The following is a 17811-nucleotide window of genomic DNA, read 5'->3' as shown; positions in this document are numbered from 1 at the left end:
GTTACATAATGCAGCTTTAACGGAACATTTAGAACCTTTAAAGTGCATGTATATGCACTTAACGTGTACTAACTGAAGCTACACTCAATTATGTTATCATCTCCTGTGTGTAGATGTATGTTTGCATTTGATCATGACCAAGCATCCTAATCTTAAAAATCATTGAATGACATGGAATGACTGATGAGCCTATTTTAAAGCCTCTTTGGCCTATCCTTCCTCCAGCATCATGAATAAATCAACTTAGATATAAATGGTCATGGAGCTGAATTTCTTACACATTCAATATTTTTCCAACTGCATAATTCATATCGGCACTTTCCATGCAAACAATATCGCATAAGCCACAGGAAAATGTACTCCACGTTCTAGTGGTGCAGAACCCTTTCTGAAGAACTGCTGAGGAACGCTGCATGGCCACATGCACACATACACACACGGAGGCCTTCCTCCCTTGACACAGATCCTTCCTCTGGCCCTGAGAAGGCTCCCCGGGAGAAATGGGTCCGCAGGAGGGAGCTTAATGATTAATTAAACTTGAGTTGCTAGTGATTAAGAAACAAGGAGGGTTTTTTCTTTTCTTTTTGAAGCTACTGATCGGAGGGACATAAAGAGACAAATATTAGCCTTGAAAGCCAAACAGGGATTCAAAATTTTATAGAGTAAAAAAGGGATTGTTACTTAAAAGCTGTTTAACAGTTTAGTTGACAATTCTGATTAATTCACCTCCATGGGGCTCCTATGTATATGTTGACAGAATCTAAAAGTACAATCATTTGAAAATCAATGCAAGCCATTTGTGGTGCATACAACAACAGCACTTAGTCACCAAAATAATTGCAAAATAGTGATTTAATACTGGTAAAATATAAATGGTTTCCTAACGTTAACGCCAAGCGGGAACCTCCTGCAGTTTCTCTTGAAGCCAATACTGAAGTAACTTAAACTGCAATTCGTCGACTGACCACTGGGGACAGGCTCGAGAAGGGAGCAGAATCTCATCAGCCCCATGTTAAAATTCCCAACTTTACAGCAGAAAAAAAACATGTTTACAGCATGGTGCAAATTTTGGTTTTAGTCTATATGGCTAATTTTGCCCTTCCTGACAACAGAGGGGGGTGAATTTTTGTATAACTCATTCGTTTACATTACATAAAGCCTTAAAGTTCTGCATTATTAAGGGCATGGCTACTTTGATCGACGGGTGGATAGCCATTTATCCATCATCGCGGTTACTCACTGCGTCACCTCAGCTCCACCCAAGTCTCGCCAAGATGGCAACGGCCAGCTATGGGTGACATCACAGACACTACGTCCATATTTTTTTTATAGTCTATGGTTAGCCTATAGTCCATAGTCTATCGCGCATTTACAGTATGGCGAATTAATTAATTTTACGAGAAATTGAATCACACTCTAAAACTTCTCTACACAGTAATGGCCGATTATAGTACATGTCTAGTACCCCTAACGTACCTAAAAGCTAGCATAATGTCAATAAATATTGTTCATGCACACAGACATTTTCAAGTCAGTTTTCAAGTCATCTGCCACATGCCTTTTAAGGAAAATCTAAATTAGTATCAAGAAAAAGACAATATCCTGAAATAACACTGAAAGTCATTAATAAAAACAAACACATATGGCAGGATAAACTAACAGTGGCTTTGCCTTTCTGAAATACTAATACATCATACATCCTTTTCATAAGCTTCCTGGTAACAATTAGGGAAGCGTTTTCTTTGTTCACCCTCACAGGATAGTATATTGCTGTGGAAGACCTCTTCCCACATGTCTTGTTTATATAACTTGTTCCCTAGGGTGTGTCTGTATGTTTTCAGTTTAATGGGAAAATGTGACTAAATTATAGGGATTTGAAAAGGCTTCTGAGCATTTGACTGAATCCGTGCCATGAGTACTTACACATAGCATGTAACCTAAGTGAAGTAAGATAGGTTTGGCTTTTTGATCAATAGTCAAATATTCAGAGAGGCTCCGCAGAGCCTTGCCTAGTAGTCAATATATGTCCCATCAATGAGAGCAAATACAATTGATCCAAAACGGCAGCTTCTACCAGAAGCGCCTCTTAAGTGAAAAACGACTGCCTCGACTGAGCTACTTGTGGAAATTTCTCTTTTAAAACGCTACGCTTTCTCCTCTTCTGTCTCCTTTTCTTTTCTCGCTCATTGATATTTTCCCATGACTTGAATTCCACTAACTATACCGTGTGTGCACGCTGTAAGGAACACGATGTCCGTGCGCATTTGAGCCAACGTTGCACGACGAGTGTCCAAATCAAGGCTTGTAGAACACAAAGGATCTGTGATGTATGTACAATGAATTGAGATGCTCCACCAGACATTGCAAAGCATGCCATGACACCGCTGCCTTGGCCTCCAATTACACAAGGACAAACAGATGGATTTATAGCCGTGAGCCGACAGAACCAAGCAAAGAGCTGCTCGAGTCTTCAAAGACCTCCCTTACTGAGCCTTTTCAAACACCATCTGTAGCGGTAGCAACTAAAAGTTACATAAAACGAGGATGCTGCTCTCCTTTCTCTGATTAGGCAGAATCTACGACGAAGAGGTGTATGCTTTTTTCCTCATAATATATTTAGCGCACAAGTTTAATAAATGTTCCATACAGTTGGCACAGCCACTTAAAAGTGGAAGAATGAGAGACAACGGAGAGGTGCTTATATGTTCAGACAGAGGAGAGAAGGCTTTCATTAACAGCAGAGCTTTTCTGAGCTTTCTCTTTTCCCCCAGAGGACTCTCTCTCTCTCTCTTTCTTTCTCTCTCTCTCTCTCTCTCTGTCTCTCTCTCTCTCTCCTGTACGCAGTAAGTGTCGAGGACCAGAACAGTGGGCGTGCAGTGGAAAGCGCTTTGTCAGGCCGGCTATAGCAGTCTCCTGCCACTGTTTCTTGTGCACTCGCTCTGTGTGTCACGGTTATTATTAAACTCAGCATTCTCCGGCTTCATGTGTGCTGAGCTGAGATAAGTACAGGTAGAAAGTTACGTAAGGTAGGACTGATTACTGGGGAGAATAGTGCTGTTAACCGGCACATTGTAGCTGTAACTCTGTTCGGTTCATGATAAGCGCTAAAAAGGAGCTAGCGGTGCCAGTGTCTCCGGTTTTAGCCCGGCCGCTCGCTTTGTTTAGGCAGCCTGTTATAGAAACGGCTGCAGGCTCATTATGGTAATGTCAGAGAAGCGAGGGGGAAAGAAAAAAGTAAAGCACAGTCAACATTAAGGCTCCCATTTGCATTTTTTAACCGTTAAATTGCAAGGGGGGGTTTTTTCTGGACACAATTTTAGCAATTCTGCAGGCATCTGATAGATCGTCAGCTGTTTGCTGAGTTGCTCCTGAATGACATTGGTCAGCACTATTTCTACCCGAGGAAACCGAGATCCCATCACGATTTCATTATAGTTGTGTTAGAGCACTGTGCCGAAACTCTGGATTGAATCATACCACAGATTTCCTGCCCTACGGCCCTACACTATGTTTTAAGGTATGATACAAAACAGACTTCCAGAGGACAAAAAACTATGTAAAGAATAGACATTGTTGACAGTATTTACAACATTTGCTGTTTAATAGCCATACAGTCCCATCATTTTGGAGGCTTGTTTCCACCACAGACATTTAAAATACGTATTAAATATAATGAATTCCTATAATGAAATGAATTACAATTTCTATAAGAAATTCTATTCTTTATAAATATAAAAAAAAATACAACATTCCAACATGCTACTTTGTTGTAGCATGACCTCATTACATTGTACGTGATTGGTATCCTGCATGGAAATAAAAATAGTTCATTTCGATTTTTTAATAAATTTTTGCATAGAAATGCCTATTTAGAGAAAATATATTTTTTGTTTAATTAATAATATTAATAATAATTCAGCGCTTTTCTAGGCACTCAAAGCGCTTTACATAGAAGGGGGAATCTCCTCAACCACCATCAATGTGCAGCATCCACCTGGATGATGCGACAGCAGCCATATTGCGCCAGAACGACCACCACACCAGCTGATTGGTGGAGAGGAGACAGAGTGATTAAGCCTATCAGGATATGGGGATTATTAGGAGGCCATGATGGACAGAGGGTAAATTTGGCCAGGATGCCGGGGTTACACCCCTACTCTTTATCGAAGGACATCCTGGGATTTTTAACGACCACAGAGAGTCGGGACCTCAGTTTAACTTCTCATCCGAAAGATGGTGCTCTTTGACAGTACAGTATCCCCATCACTATACTGGGGTGTAAGGACCCACACAGACCACAGGATGAGCACCCCCTGCTGGCCTCACTAGCACCTCTACCAGCAGCAACCTGGTTTTTCCCAGTTGGTCTCCCATCCAGGTACTGACCAGGCTCAGCCCTGCTTAGCTTCAGTGGGAAACCAGTCTTGGGCCACAGGGTGATATGGCTGCTGGTTACTTCATTACTTCTAAATCATTCATCACAATGCAATGGAAATAGAAGTCAAGAAAGTATTGCATTGTGGGATACAGTACTCCATGCACTGTACTCCGTTTCATACTGCATATTTTGATAAATCATCAGGGTATTTCTACCAAGCATTCATAAAATTTGCATACTATGCACAGTTTATATAATAGGTTTGGAAGGACTTGACCTTTTACCTCAGGTTCTGTGTACGGCAATGCCAGGCAGCGTTTCGGCAAACTGATTTCAGATTCCAAGTCACCATAAAATCATCTAATGAGCTAAAACAAATTCAAGAGCGCTTTAAAGCAAGTATTAAGTGACAACAATACTTATTTCAAGGAAGATATGGAGCAATATGCTGACATAAAATTGCATTTAATACTGTCAAATACTGTCATTTTTATTTATTCCACCATCTCTGTTGCCTCCAAAAGCATTTAAAGTATTATAGTATAGACAGGTCTTGATGCCTCCCTCTCCTGCTTTTAATCTCAGATGGTGTTTGTGTACATCCCAAACAAGCAAAAGCACAGAGATAGCATATAGTTTATGTCAGATCCATCATTTCATTCCTGCACAATTAAACTGACAGACAGCAACAAAAAGTCGTCTAGTTTTGGATCAAAATTTTATGAAACGGAATGTGTAATCTCTTGTATTTTTAGATACTTGAGCTGTTGCATGTCAAATATCTTCTAGACAGAGAGGAACAGAGAGAGGAGGTGTCATTCCCAGTCTCCTCTCTCTGCTCCACTTTCGAAGGATTCTGCTTTGACCTCAACATCATTCACGGTGAGCACGAAGCTAACCGTGCATCATAAACTCTGGAATAATGCATGCTTTTCCTTCCTCAAGCCTTTACTTCTGACGGTCTAATTAAAGAGAGCAGGTTTTAGGAAGAGAGAGGGAAAAGTGAAAAGCTGTCAGGAATGACTCACGCTGCGAGGAAAGAGAGTAATGCAGCCGCAGTCTGAATGAAAGCTCACTGCATTGAAAAGATTGTGTGCAAATATTTGTTTGCAGAATGGAACGTATCAAAAGACACTGATTTGAATAGACAATCAGGCAGCCCAACAGAAAACATCAATACTAGCGGGTGACAGCTGAGAGAGTGAGAGGAGAACGAACTGACAATATAGAAAGCAGAGCGCAGACACACACACACGTGTTCATTGTATTATGCAAATTGCCCTCTTGGCAAGTCGTCTCCACGCACCTCCCCAGAGCAGAAGGATCGTCTCATTAAAAACCAAACCAACAAAAGACCTCCCAGTAAGCCAGGCTCTTTTAAATGTTACTTTCAGGTAGCGGTCAAAATCATCGCCTTGGAAACCATGGAAATGTCGCGGACAAGCCGCATACCATGAGGCGGCGTGTGGCCGTCAGCTGGCGCAAACCACACAGCGTGAGGCCGTCGCACACACGCGCTCAATTTCCAGACCAGCGGGCGACAGCATCTCCTCACAATATCGTCATCCTCTCGTGAAGAAAAGAAAACAAATTACACGTCTGCCTGACAGCACCGGAATGCTGGCCGGCCAATAGAATCTCCCTGTTCCATCTCGGCTTATTTGCATAATGTGACACCAGCAATAGGATCCGTCACACAGGCGGCATATCTCTGAAAATGATTCGCCGTCGACAAATGACAATATCTAAATTTAGAAATGAATCATTTTGAACGAAGGTGTGCGAGTCAGGAAGTGTGTGTGTCACATTTCCGGGGTTCTCAGATGTGGAAGTCGTCATAGTTGAATAAACGTATATTTTGTGGCTAACGGAAACAAAAACAAAAATGCATTACCATTTGTTCCAAAGGGGGAAAAAAATCAATGATAGTGTTTCTACGACTTTCCAAAAGAGATTGATCGCAGTGGACAGAAGAGAGAGATTTCAACCATTGTATCAGAAAGACTCTCACAGTAGCGTAAACTAGTTTTCTCTAGTTTAATGCAGAAGTAATATAACAAGTTGTAGGCCTGGTTTCACAGACATGGCTTAGATTAATCCAGGATTAGTCCTTAAGTAGACATTTTATAAAGATGTCTTAGAAAAAACATTACAGGTGTGACTCACCCTAATGTCGTTCCACACCTGTTAGACCTCCGTTCATCTTCGGAACACAGTTTAAGGTATTTAATATTTAGTCTGAGAGCATATGAAAGTGTATGCACACTATACTGTCCATTTCCAGAAAGGAAATAAAAACATCATCAAAGTAGTCCATATGTGACATCAGTTAGTTAATTAGAATCTCTTAAAGCATCGAAAATACATTTTGGTCCAAAAATAACAAAAAGTACGACTTTATTCAGCATTGTCTTCTCTTCCGTATTTGTTTTCAATCCTCAAATAAAGATTTGAACGGTTATGAACAGCAAATTAATTAATGATTCAGATCGTGTGTCAAACTGCCAAACTGCTGAAATCACGTGACATTGGCGATACGAATCATGAATCAATACGCTGATTCATAACTGTTTGAATCTTTATTTGAGGTTTGAAAACAAACAGGGAAGACAATAGACAATGCTAAATAAAGTCAATAGTTTTTGTTATTTTTAGACCAAAATGTATTTTCGATGCTTCAAGAGATTCTAATTAACCAAAGGATGTCACATATGGACTACTTTGATGATGTTTTTATTACCTTTCTGGACATGGACAGTATAGTGTGCATACACTTGCGTACGCTCTCGGACTAAATAGAAAATACCTTGAACTGTGTTCCAAAGATGAACGGAGGTCTTACGGGTGTGGAACGACATTAGGCATCTAATAAATGACATCAGTTAAATTTTTGGGTGAACTAACCCTTTAACCCATGTCTGTGAAACTGACCGTAGTGTTATAAATGTACATTCTTTTCTTTTTTATATAAAAAACAACAACAACTAGATTTGCAATGTCTTTGAAAAGGGTCTGTGTTGCTGTTGCAGGCCGAATAAAGCCAGTAAACGTATGGTGTGTTGTTTCTGGTGTGCTGGCCCCACAGGTGGCTCGCGGGGTGTGGGCTTTATTCGCTTTGATAAGAGGATAGAGGCGGAGGAAGCCATCAAGGGTCTGAATGGACAGAAGCCCTCAGGTGCCGCCGAGCCCATTACGGTGAAGTTTGCCAACAACCCCAGCCAGAAGACCAGCCAGGCGTTACTGTCGCAGCTGTACCAATCCCCCAACCGACGCTACCCGGGACCCCTCCACCATCAAGCGCAGAGGTTCAGGTAAATACAGTCAGCCTGCAATAATAATCTATATCTTTCTTTCAAAATTTGGTGGAACAGAAAAGCAAAATGTCTGGATTATAAAACTGTTACCTGTAGAGCTCAAGTCGGAAGTATGTGTCACCTCATCACCGAGGAATAGCTGCTCCCAAAAATCTGCAGAAACAAAATGAGATTCAGAAAAGAAACAGAAGCGAAGGACTGATAAGAGACAGTGGGGTTCTGTCATTCACAATGTCCCTCTGATTTATTTTTCTCATACACCATCCTCCCCTTCTTTCATTTCACATCTGTTCCTTTCATTTCAGTTCAGCAGGCCAGCAATAACTTCACTCTGGCAGCTAACACCTTTACAGCTTTGGGCAGCGCTTCTCAACTTTTTTAAAAGGCGATGTGAAGTAAATGTTCTCTGCCGTAGCTTCTCACTACTCATATAGTTAGTCACAGGCAACAATAACAACACCTTTTGATCCTGGCGTTGACTTGCTAGGTCTTTGCTTAAGATCTCCTTTCCTCTGAGGCTAATTCACATTAACTATGAGTCACGTCTTATGATTTTCGAGCTGGCGAAGTCTGCCAGTACAGATGAGACCGTCTTGCAGTGAAAGTTTACCGCTTAAAAGCAGCAGATAGACTTAAAATCAAGCTGACATTGAATGCAGTATTGATAGTGTTAGCTTTAGCCATTTAGCTTATTCTAACTTAAGTGTTTGCATATGCTTAAGTGTTTGCATTGCATTGTGATAAAATAGAATCAAAGCAGATACAAATATAGGTAGTCAGCTATAGTGCATGGTTAAATAAAATAGCTTTTTCAATGCAATCTACAACGTATTTTGTGACCACAGTGTATCGGTGCATCACACTAGACTTTAAGCATGCAAACTTAGTTTGAATATAGGCAACAGGATATGATGTCATTCATGTTCCAGGGCTCCTGCACTGAAAAAATAAGTTATCAATACCAAATAATAATGTATTATACACACTACCATTCAAAAGTTAACCATTTATTTTGCACTAGAAATGGATTCAAAGAATTAAAAGTGACAATAAAGACATTTATAATGTTACAAAATATTTCTAGGTTACATTTTATTTTAAGGTGTCCTTGTCACCGTGTAATTATTGTATACATTTAAGTATTTCAAGTAACTACATGTACTTACAATATGTAAGGGTTAGGAATAGGTTTTGGTTTAGGGTTAGTTGCATGTATTTATGCATATTATATTATATAAGTGTAAAAATAAAGTGTTACCGTAACTGTTTGCAACATTGATAATTATAAGAAACGTTTGAATGATTTCTGAAGGATCATGTGACACTGAAGACCGAAGTAATGAAGCTGAAAGTACTTTTATATGCATGTTCACATATGGAACATGAAGTGTGCAGCTCATGGGAACCATTCAAAATAATTGAATTTGATCACAAATATAAATTGTATGAGTTACAGTCTATCTCCTCTAGATGCATGAACTGTCAGCGTGATGTTTGCTTTAAAGCAAGAGATCCTTTGTTTAGACAAGCAGGACTCATCAAGCAATTAGCACTGCACAGCAATACTGATGACAGAAATCAGTAATTAATTCTTTATACATCACAAGCACTTATTACTGAAGAGATCTGAAAAGGATGAGTCCCATTTGCATGTATTAGTCGGCCTTATAAAGGCCTCATTGTGTTGTGTGTGTGTTTGGAGAGGAAGTGTGAAAAGCTGTAGGCCGGACGGAGCCGGGTTGAGACACGCCTGCGTGTATCTAACACATAGCCTGCTCTTGCACCTCAGAGCCCTCTCTCCAATTAACTCATTTACCCACAAAGCAACCTGCCTCCCTAATTGGCTAATTGGCATCTTAATGACTCGACACACTGAACGTCCTTGCTTTATTTTGGCTGCGTTTTTCCTCCAAGTTCACAGAAGGCAGAGTCACCAACTGTTGACCCACCACGGAGAGGGAGGGCGAGCATGTGTACGCGTGTGTTTGTCTGGAGAACTTCAGTTTGAAATGTGAGAAAGCAGTAATTAGCCTTGCCAGCCATCTTGCAGCAGCTTTAATAGGAAATGAGACAGGGCCGAGCTGAGTGAAGGACGGAGGTCGCAGAGTAGCCAAACAGACGGGAGCCCAAAATGAGAATGACTGACGGAGAAGGAAAGCGTAATACACCGGCCCGGTGGGTCACTGGGGCTAATAGAGAGACCGCAAAAGAAAGTGACAGCAAAAGGAAGAAAGGGCACTCCCAGTTAATGTGGCATTACATCCTGCCTCCAACTTCATTGAAATGTCATTTTATATTAAAGTTTTCAGATAGCTGAAAGATGGCCCCAGACCAATTTCATCCATAACACTAGCACATTATCTGCATTCTTAATATATCACTCTTAATATCTGTTTATATTGTTCATTTATTTCTCTTTTTGAGTTTTGTTTTCAATTTGCTCATATCTCTCTTAATCATTCTTTAATTGTCACTATAAAAATACATTACAGCACTGCAATATCAAAATATAGAATCAAAATATAGACATTCTTTTCAATGACAAAAGTCATTAAAAACATATTTAGGAGTATACATTTCAATATTACAATTATATATAATTTTGATATACAACACAATATATAATTAGAAAAACATATTATCATAATTCCACCCCCATCCCACATTGTTTTAGTCCCCATGAGGAAAAACCCAAAGTGTCTTTATGAGAAAGAGAGAGAGTGATTGGGTGAATGAAATGATAACATTAATATAAGGCCCGATTTACCTGCATAAATTTCCCCTCCTGTTTTTGAGGTGTGGCTTACACAGGATTCAGGGGCTGACACTGTACCTCAGTCCAGCTCCGGGTTATTTGCTGCCAACAACAAAACAAAATTAAATGTATTACTACAGCATAAAGTTATCATATTTCAAAATATACACACATAAATAAATGCCATTACATTAAAAATAATTCATTATAAAATGATAAATTGTTCTTAAGTCGACCTGTAATATTCTGTCTATGTTATATTGTAGTATATAATACAAATAAATTATGTAGTGACTAATATTTCAGCAGTTGCAGCAGTTGACCTAAACAATACTCCTAAATGGGTGGGCATTCAAGTGGCCTCCTGTTACCATTAGTGCTGCTGCAAGTCTGCTGCTCTTTGGATGTATGATTGACTCTGTGAGATGCCTGATGGGCCAGCACAGTGTAATGGCCCATTGCTAGATGGGCGTCTTCCTTCAGTGAGGCAGGGATGTAGCATTAGTTCCACTGAGTGAGTCAACCATCTGCCTGGCATTAACCCCAGAACCCTCCTTCTCTTTACAGGCTGGACAATTTGCTTAATATGGCCTATGGCGTTAAGAGGTAATTAAAACTTCACCGAATGCCAGATGTCCATGTTGACAGTATGATTTCTATCCTGTTTTTCCCCCTTTTTTTTGAAAATCACATGCCTTCAGTTCAGTTCAAGGTTTTTCCTTTCCTTTCAGTTCTTTTGCTTTCCCTCCTTTTTTTTAAACTTGATTATTTTTTATTTCAATCTACCAGTCAGTAGCCCTTAAAAGTAAGTGTAAGTATCTTTTATAATTTGTAGTGTTTGATTATGAATTTTTTATGAGTTCCGTTTTGGTATTTTGTGTTTTATTGTGTGTAGCTCCTGTTTTGAGGCGTGGCTTCCACAGGATTCAGGGGCTGAAGCCGTACCTCCGTCCAGCTCAGGATTACACACTGCCAACAATTTGACAAATTTATGCATATTCCCAATGCATTAAGTCTAACAGCTAAAATGCATGGAGAGATGGAAAGCTCTTATAATTTCCGTTGTTTTATTTGTTGGATTGAGCTGGTCTAGAGCGAGACGGAGGGGGTGACAGCTCACCTGGATCCCTGCAGGAAATGTAGTGTTTCACTGCAGGTTTAGGAGCCTCTGATCAGTTGGGTTTGCTCATGTTCTTTTTGCTTTGTGCTGCTGTGGATGTAGTGAAAAAGGCTTCTTTTGAACATGTTTTAGTGCTTATGACATTTTGTTGCATATTTTAGTATCTATTGAAACACTTTGATGTCCCTCGAACACCAAAGACTTAAGGCTAAGATGGAGGGAGTAGCATGAAAGGTTGCGCATTGTGCAAGTTTCTTTTTTTCTTTTACAGATAGCTCTCTGTAAAGACGAAAGGCACCGTATTTACTAGATTTCTTCTCTTTCTAGAAAAGTCCGTTGTGTTTCAGCACTGGCTGATCAGAATGAATTATTCTAACGACTGTTATGAGAAAGAAACATGCTTTTTTTTGTTGCAAAATCTGACAAGTAACAGGAAGTGCAACAATAAAACAGGATATGCAAAAGAGGCGTCTTTCGAAACAAATGACGAGACGAAAGATCCCTTTTTATCGGTGCGATCAGCTGTCAAATAAGCCCGCCTGCCTCAAGAGAGGGAACATTTAGGGGAGATGAAACCGACAGGGGGATGGGGAGGCGTCGTGCTCACAGAGCTGGCTGTAGAAGGTAATTAATGAACAAAGCCCGGTCTGAAGAAGTGAGCATCACTAGGTGAAGGTGGGCAGCTTGGAAGGGTGGGATGGCTCTAGGTCAGTCGCTTGTTGCTATGCAACTCCTCGTCCAACTGTTCGCCTTAGTTCGAACAACAGACAGCTCTCGGCCCTGCCCTAATAGTCACCAGACACCTTTGTGTCAGCAATACGCTATTCCGACCCTCACCCGCTTGCCCGCAGATGACTGGCATTCAAATTACCATGAAGCCATATTCGATGAATAATGGCACCGGATTCATTATTTACACAGAAATACCAGCATAATTGAAGTCATGAGATGGTTGCTTGTCACATGGCGTAAAGCGAGCCGACTTACTATTATACCCTTCATTTACATAATGAGACGCAAGCGACAGGACACAAAAGCGAAAGAGAGAGACAGATGTATTGACTCTGCCAGGACGAACAGGCTAAAACGCAGATGAAACGTCTGAGTAATTCTTGGCAGAACAAGAAGCAGGGAATTGGCCGGCCCTGTAGTCCGTGCAGTGCTATCGATCACAGTCACACACTGCGGAGCGGCAGAGGGTGTGGGTGGAATACACTCTGTTCCCCGTGCTAGCTGGCTGAAAAGCACCGCTTCCATTTTCTGCTCGCTGGCAGCTTCCTATCCCCCTCCCCAAACCTTTCGTATTCGAAGACGTTGGCGGCAGCAAAGCGGAAATCTCAATTAAAGCACACCCAATAATGCCTATAGTCATTCCTTGAGAGGTGGCACACAAAATGAACCTTTTATCCAATTTACCTTTTATTTAAAGTGGAAATTTCCTTTAAGCGGAAAGGCAATTAAGTGAAATCAACTGAGCATTCAAATCTCTGTATCACGAGGGAGGAAAAAAAAGGGAAGAATGGAAAGATTACAAGGAGAATGAGAGCAGATTTACTCGGTTGCATGCGAAATCTCTGATGAATTTCGAAGGTATTAATGTGCAGAGTTCCTGTAATTTAGTTCCCCAATAGAGCTCTGCATCTTGGCGCCCGTGCACATGACACTTCTGCGCGGCCCCCCGCAGCCGGCACCGGAGCGAAGCCTTTTCAGTTCCTCCGGTTGCTTTCCGCCTGACTCTTAAGACTCTAAAGTGATAGGCAAAAATGTGGCACAAATATTTGCTAGCGTAACCCTTGAAGAGCTAGAGTTGGCAGCGTGACTTACGCATCTTTCTCACTCTCTCTCTCGTCCTGCAGGTTCTCCCCCATCACCATCGATAGCATGACCAGTCTAGTAGGGATGAATATCCCTGGTCACACAGGAACGGGCTGGTGCATCTTCGTCTACAACCTGTCCCCGGACTCGGACGAGAGCGTCCTGTGGCAGCTCTTCGGACCGTTCGGCGCCGTCAACAACGTCAAGGTGATCCGCGACTTCAACACCAACAAGTGCAAGGGGTTCGGTTTCGTCACCATGACAAACTACGACGAAGCGGCCATGGCCATCGCCAGTCTGAATGGGTATCGGTTGGGTGACCGTGTCTTGCAAGTGTCTTTCAAGACCAACAAGACCCACAAGTCCTGAACTCCCCTCCCATCACTTGTGTAGCTCCTTACAGCTCCTCTAATACTAAAAACCCACCTCTGCCCACTCAGCTACTCAAAACAGGAACACACCCTACCAACAAACCCACAAAAAAAGAACTGGATATGGCTTATAATATAACTTTGGACCTATAAGCCAATGTTGCCTAAGTATTACAAAATGACAAATTGAGAATATTCATTATTTGGAGACCCTGGAAGTGGTACAGGGATTCTGTTGTATATCTTTTTGAGTTCTCGTGGTTGTCTTTACTTTTTTTCTTTTTTTTTCTCTGTAAACAGTAGCAAAACCAGACCGCCCTTATTTTGAAGAAGAAAATGTCCTTCTTTAGATCGAACTCTCTTGGTGTCGATTCAGGATTTTTTCTTTCTTTTTTAAATCCGGATCCACTGTCGTTAGAATAACACCTCCCTGGTAAGAGAATGGGAGGGGGCTCTTTTTAAAAAAAGAAGAAGAAAAAAAATCGGTGATCATTCATTCATTTGTTTTGGTGTAAATTGTTAGAGAACCCCAATGAATTGACAGGGATGAGGCCATCCCTTTTCTCTAATGCAGAAGATGTTTCTAGCATAGTTTTGGTTTTGTACTGCAAACAAAACACACGTCTGTCCTCACGGGGGATTCAGGGGGAAGGGGCGAGGGAAGGGATGGGCTAGCGCTCCTGATGACACGTTGCGTCAAAAAAAAAACTACACACACACTGTTGCCAAAGAGAAAATCTCTTTGCTTGAAAATGCGTTTAGAAAAAAATGAAAAAATAAAGAGAAAGAAGATCTATTTTTATAAATAATGATTAAAATAATTATTGAAGAATTTTTACAAGAATCTGGATTTGAAAAAAGAGAAAAATATTTTGACTGGCTAATTAGGGACGGGGGGAGGGGTCAGGTGCCACCTTGTCTTGTTCGTTCTGCCGTGGTACTTTTTAGGATCCAAGGTTGTTTGTTTTTCGGGGAGAACCGGATTGGCGATGGAAGAATTTTGTAGATGGAAGAATTTATCAAGGGATGCAAATTCAGGCAGGTAATTTTTCATAGCAGTAATTATTCAACAGCGATACCCAACAGGAGAGGGAGAGGGGTCTTCCCAGGCCGACCACATCTTCAGAGTCAAGAGCCCAAAGCAAGGCCACTCATCGTCCACTCATTTACTTTAGACCATCCGTCTTTGGGATATAAGTAATAAAGATACACACACACGCACGCGCGCGCACACACACTTCTTTCTCCATTCGGACGACATGTACATGGTTACGTTTCATTCGCTATGATTTTGTGATATCGCATTCGAGATGTACTTCCTTTAGCGATCAACAGTAGGTGCTATATTACATGGTTCACATATCTTAAATATCCAACTTTGTTGTTCTTCGTGTTGTTTAGAGAGAAAAAAAAGAAAATTTCGATGTTGGCATTATATTAAGCTGCTGTTTTTCTTCTTCCGTTGACGTTTATTCTTTCGAAATCGTCGCCGTTGGCCGGCGTATGGTCTGGAGAAAGCCCAGATAAACAAATTCGGGCCTTGACGACGACGACAACGACGTTCCTTTGGCTTGCTTACTTCTAGGTTATTTGCTGAGTGTACAGCGTTTGTCGAAATTCAGCGATAATTAGCTAGTTCTGTTAGTCTAGTATTTGTTTCCTCAAAGGATCTATTACGACTGTGTCTTTCTTTGTTGTGTACAAATAGATAATATATAGTCAACATTTTCTGTTCAAATATCTATATCTATCTGAGTTGTCACTGTTTTTCGTTTGGGATTGTCTTTTTTCATATGAAAACTTTATGAAGTGATGGTTCAGTTACTTAGAAAAACTTGTGAGGAATCCTGTTTAATATGTTGTCATGTCGCTTGTGAAGATAAAGAAAAAACGCAAAAAAAGTACTGAAAAATTGGATCGATTTATTTCATTTACTGCCGCAGCAAAAGAAATCGAACAAAAAGCTTCTTGAGAAAAATCTGTATTTATTTATTGATTGATTGATTGTCTCATTGATTAAATTATTTATTTATCTCGATTATTTATTTATTTACTTGTTCCTTTCTTATGTTGTCTGTGTTTTTGCGTGATTCTGGTACAGGGAGGGGGGGTCTTTCTGAGCTAAAGGGAACAAACGACTAGGGGAGACGCTCTTCCATTAGTCCTGTGCACTGAGAAATTTTAGTACGTTTGTGCTTTGTACCAATATATCAAAATTACAATATAAAAAAATTTAAAAGTCAAAAACGAAAAAAATGTCAAGAGGGTTGGTGAGGCTCTTCCCTTATTAATAGAAACAGTTACTCGCTATGCATAACCTAGCCGATAGTTCAATTTGCTATTGCTTTTTTCTTGTCTTGTTAAACATAAATCTTTAAATCTTTTTCAATAAAGTTTAGTCTTAATAGAATGTTATAACAGTTGTTCTGGTTCAATATAACCTGTGATAAGTTTGTGTAGTTTTAAAAGCCACTTCCCGCCCTCCCTCCACACACTACCGTTGCTTTGTGATTAAACTTTATGCAAAAATGTGGGTCTGAAATGTAGTTTCTCATGGATCTCGACAACGTTCATGTCAGGCTTTGCTGCCCTAATTTGATTGATTGATTGATTGATTGATATGTGTCCATTGTTTTAGTATGATTCATCAACTCATCTGAACTGTAACCTTCATTTTAACCACATTGATACTCCAAAAAAGAGAAAAAAAATATTGACTCTGATTGTACTGGTTGAACAAAAATAGCTATAGCAGATAATATTTGATAGATGACACCTGTTATATATTTTCTAAGATATAGTCTATTTTGAGAGGTAAACTTCCTGAATGGAGAGCTCGGCTCTTGTTAAGACCGGTGTGAATGCTGGAGAACGAAAAAAACAAAGTCACGTTCATGAGCAGTCTTACATTCCTCCACCTCTAATGCCATCCATCCTCCTCTGCTCCGCCTCTAAGGGGGCGGCGGCACGGCCCTTCTCAAACCCCGCTGCGGCTGGGAGTTTGAATTATGCAACGACCCCAGTAGAATGTTGTTCTGATGTACGAACAAATTTCCTGCATTACGTCCTCCTCTTTTGGTTAATGGCATCACCCTCCGCGTGTCTGAGCGTGGATGACTGCACGGGAGAGCGTCTCGGACGCGCGAGAGTTTGCGGGGGTGTTGGAAACGCGGGGCCGTGCCTCTATAGTGCGTGCCCGTATCGCAGTGTCTCTCCCCCTGTAGCGCCTTATAGTGGCAGCCTGCCAATAGGAACCCATCAGCCAGTAGTGTAGGAGGGAAGGCAAAGTGAGGAACAAGGCTCTTGTCATAATTCATTTTCTCCTGAAATGTGTTTGTTTACTATCTGAAAAATCTATAAATCTTTAAAGACAAAAAAAGATGAAAAAAGAAAAAAAAAAAGTTCACCTGACCAAGCTGGTCTCTCCTACTTACGTTATTACTTATCTATCGATTATTGATTATTGTTACTATGATTAATATTATTCTCATTATCCTTATTCTTATTATGAATCAAATTACTGCGATGAATGACTTCATGTTATCCTTGCTAGTTTAGGTCATTTCTGAAACTGGAAACAAAATATGGAAAAAAATACTTGCTGTAAATGTTTTTTTCTTTTTCATAAAACTGTTGTGTTTGAATTATTTGTACTTTTGAATGTTGGGACAATAAAATAAGGTGTTGAAAGCTGTGTGCTGCCATGTCATGTTCAAAAAAAGAAAAAAGAAAGAGGTTTGCTCCTCACGTAACAAGGTGATTTAACTAATACTGACTTTCACCTGTAATATTTGAAATGTATGCAGGAAGTTTCATTTTCTCAAGACCCCGAAGGCACCAAATGTCACTCGAGCTGCAGCTTTTTGATAAGAGTTTGATCAGTTATCGCAATGAGCGTGAATGCCAGCACAAAAGTTGAAATTCAGAAAGAGGCACGGAAACTTCCAGTAGGTTATTACATTAAAGCATATCCTCTCGCAGGCTGTAATACAAAACAGACAGATGTGATGTAGTGAGACATGAGAGCACAGCGCCCCCTACATCTTTCCTGGAGAATT

At 40.5% G+C, this 17811-nt stretch overlaps 1 protein-coding gene across 2 annotated transcripts in view; it reads left to right on the top strand.

The window, feature by feature from the left end:
• Positions 1–17447, top strand: part of elavl4 (ELAV like neuron-specific RNA binding protein 4) — a 91551-nt gene extending 74104 nt beyond the window's left edge. The window contains exons 7-9 of one of the 2 annotated variants that reach the window (XM_067414127.1): positions 7464–7689; positions 11015–11053; positions 13424–17447. In XM_067414127.1, coding sequence (XP_067270228.1) covers positions 7464–7689; positions 11015–11053; positions 13424–13751 — 593 coding nt within the window. In that variant the 3' untranslated portion in view covers positions 13752–17447. The remainder of the gene's footprint in view (positions 1–7463; positions 7690–11014; positions 11054–13423) is intronic. The other variant, XM_067414128.1, reaches the window with a different exon arrangement.
• The last annotated feature ends 364 nt before the right edge of the window (positions 17448–17811 follow it).

The sequence above is a fragment of the Pseudorasbora parva genome, chromosome 13 (genome assembly GCF_024679245.1).
Source record: "Pseudorasbora parva isolate DD20220531a chromosome 13, ASM2467924v1, whole genome shotgun sequence".
In the NCBI taxonomy this organism is placed as follows: Eukaryota; Metazoa; Chordata; class Actinopteri; order Cypriniformes; family Gobionidae; genus Pseudorasbora; species Pseudorasbora parva.
The sequence above is the reverse complement of the archived record's forward strand: the minus strand, read 5'-3'. Positions and strand labels throughout refer to the sequence as shown.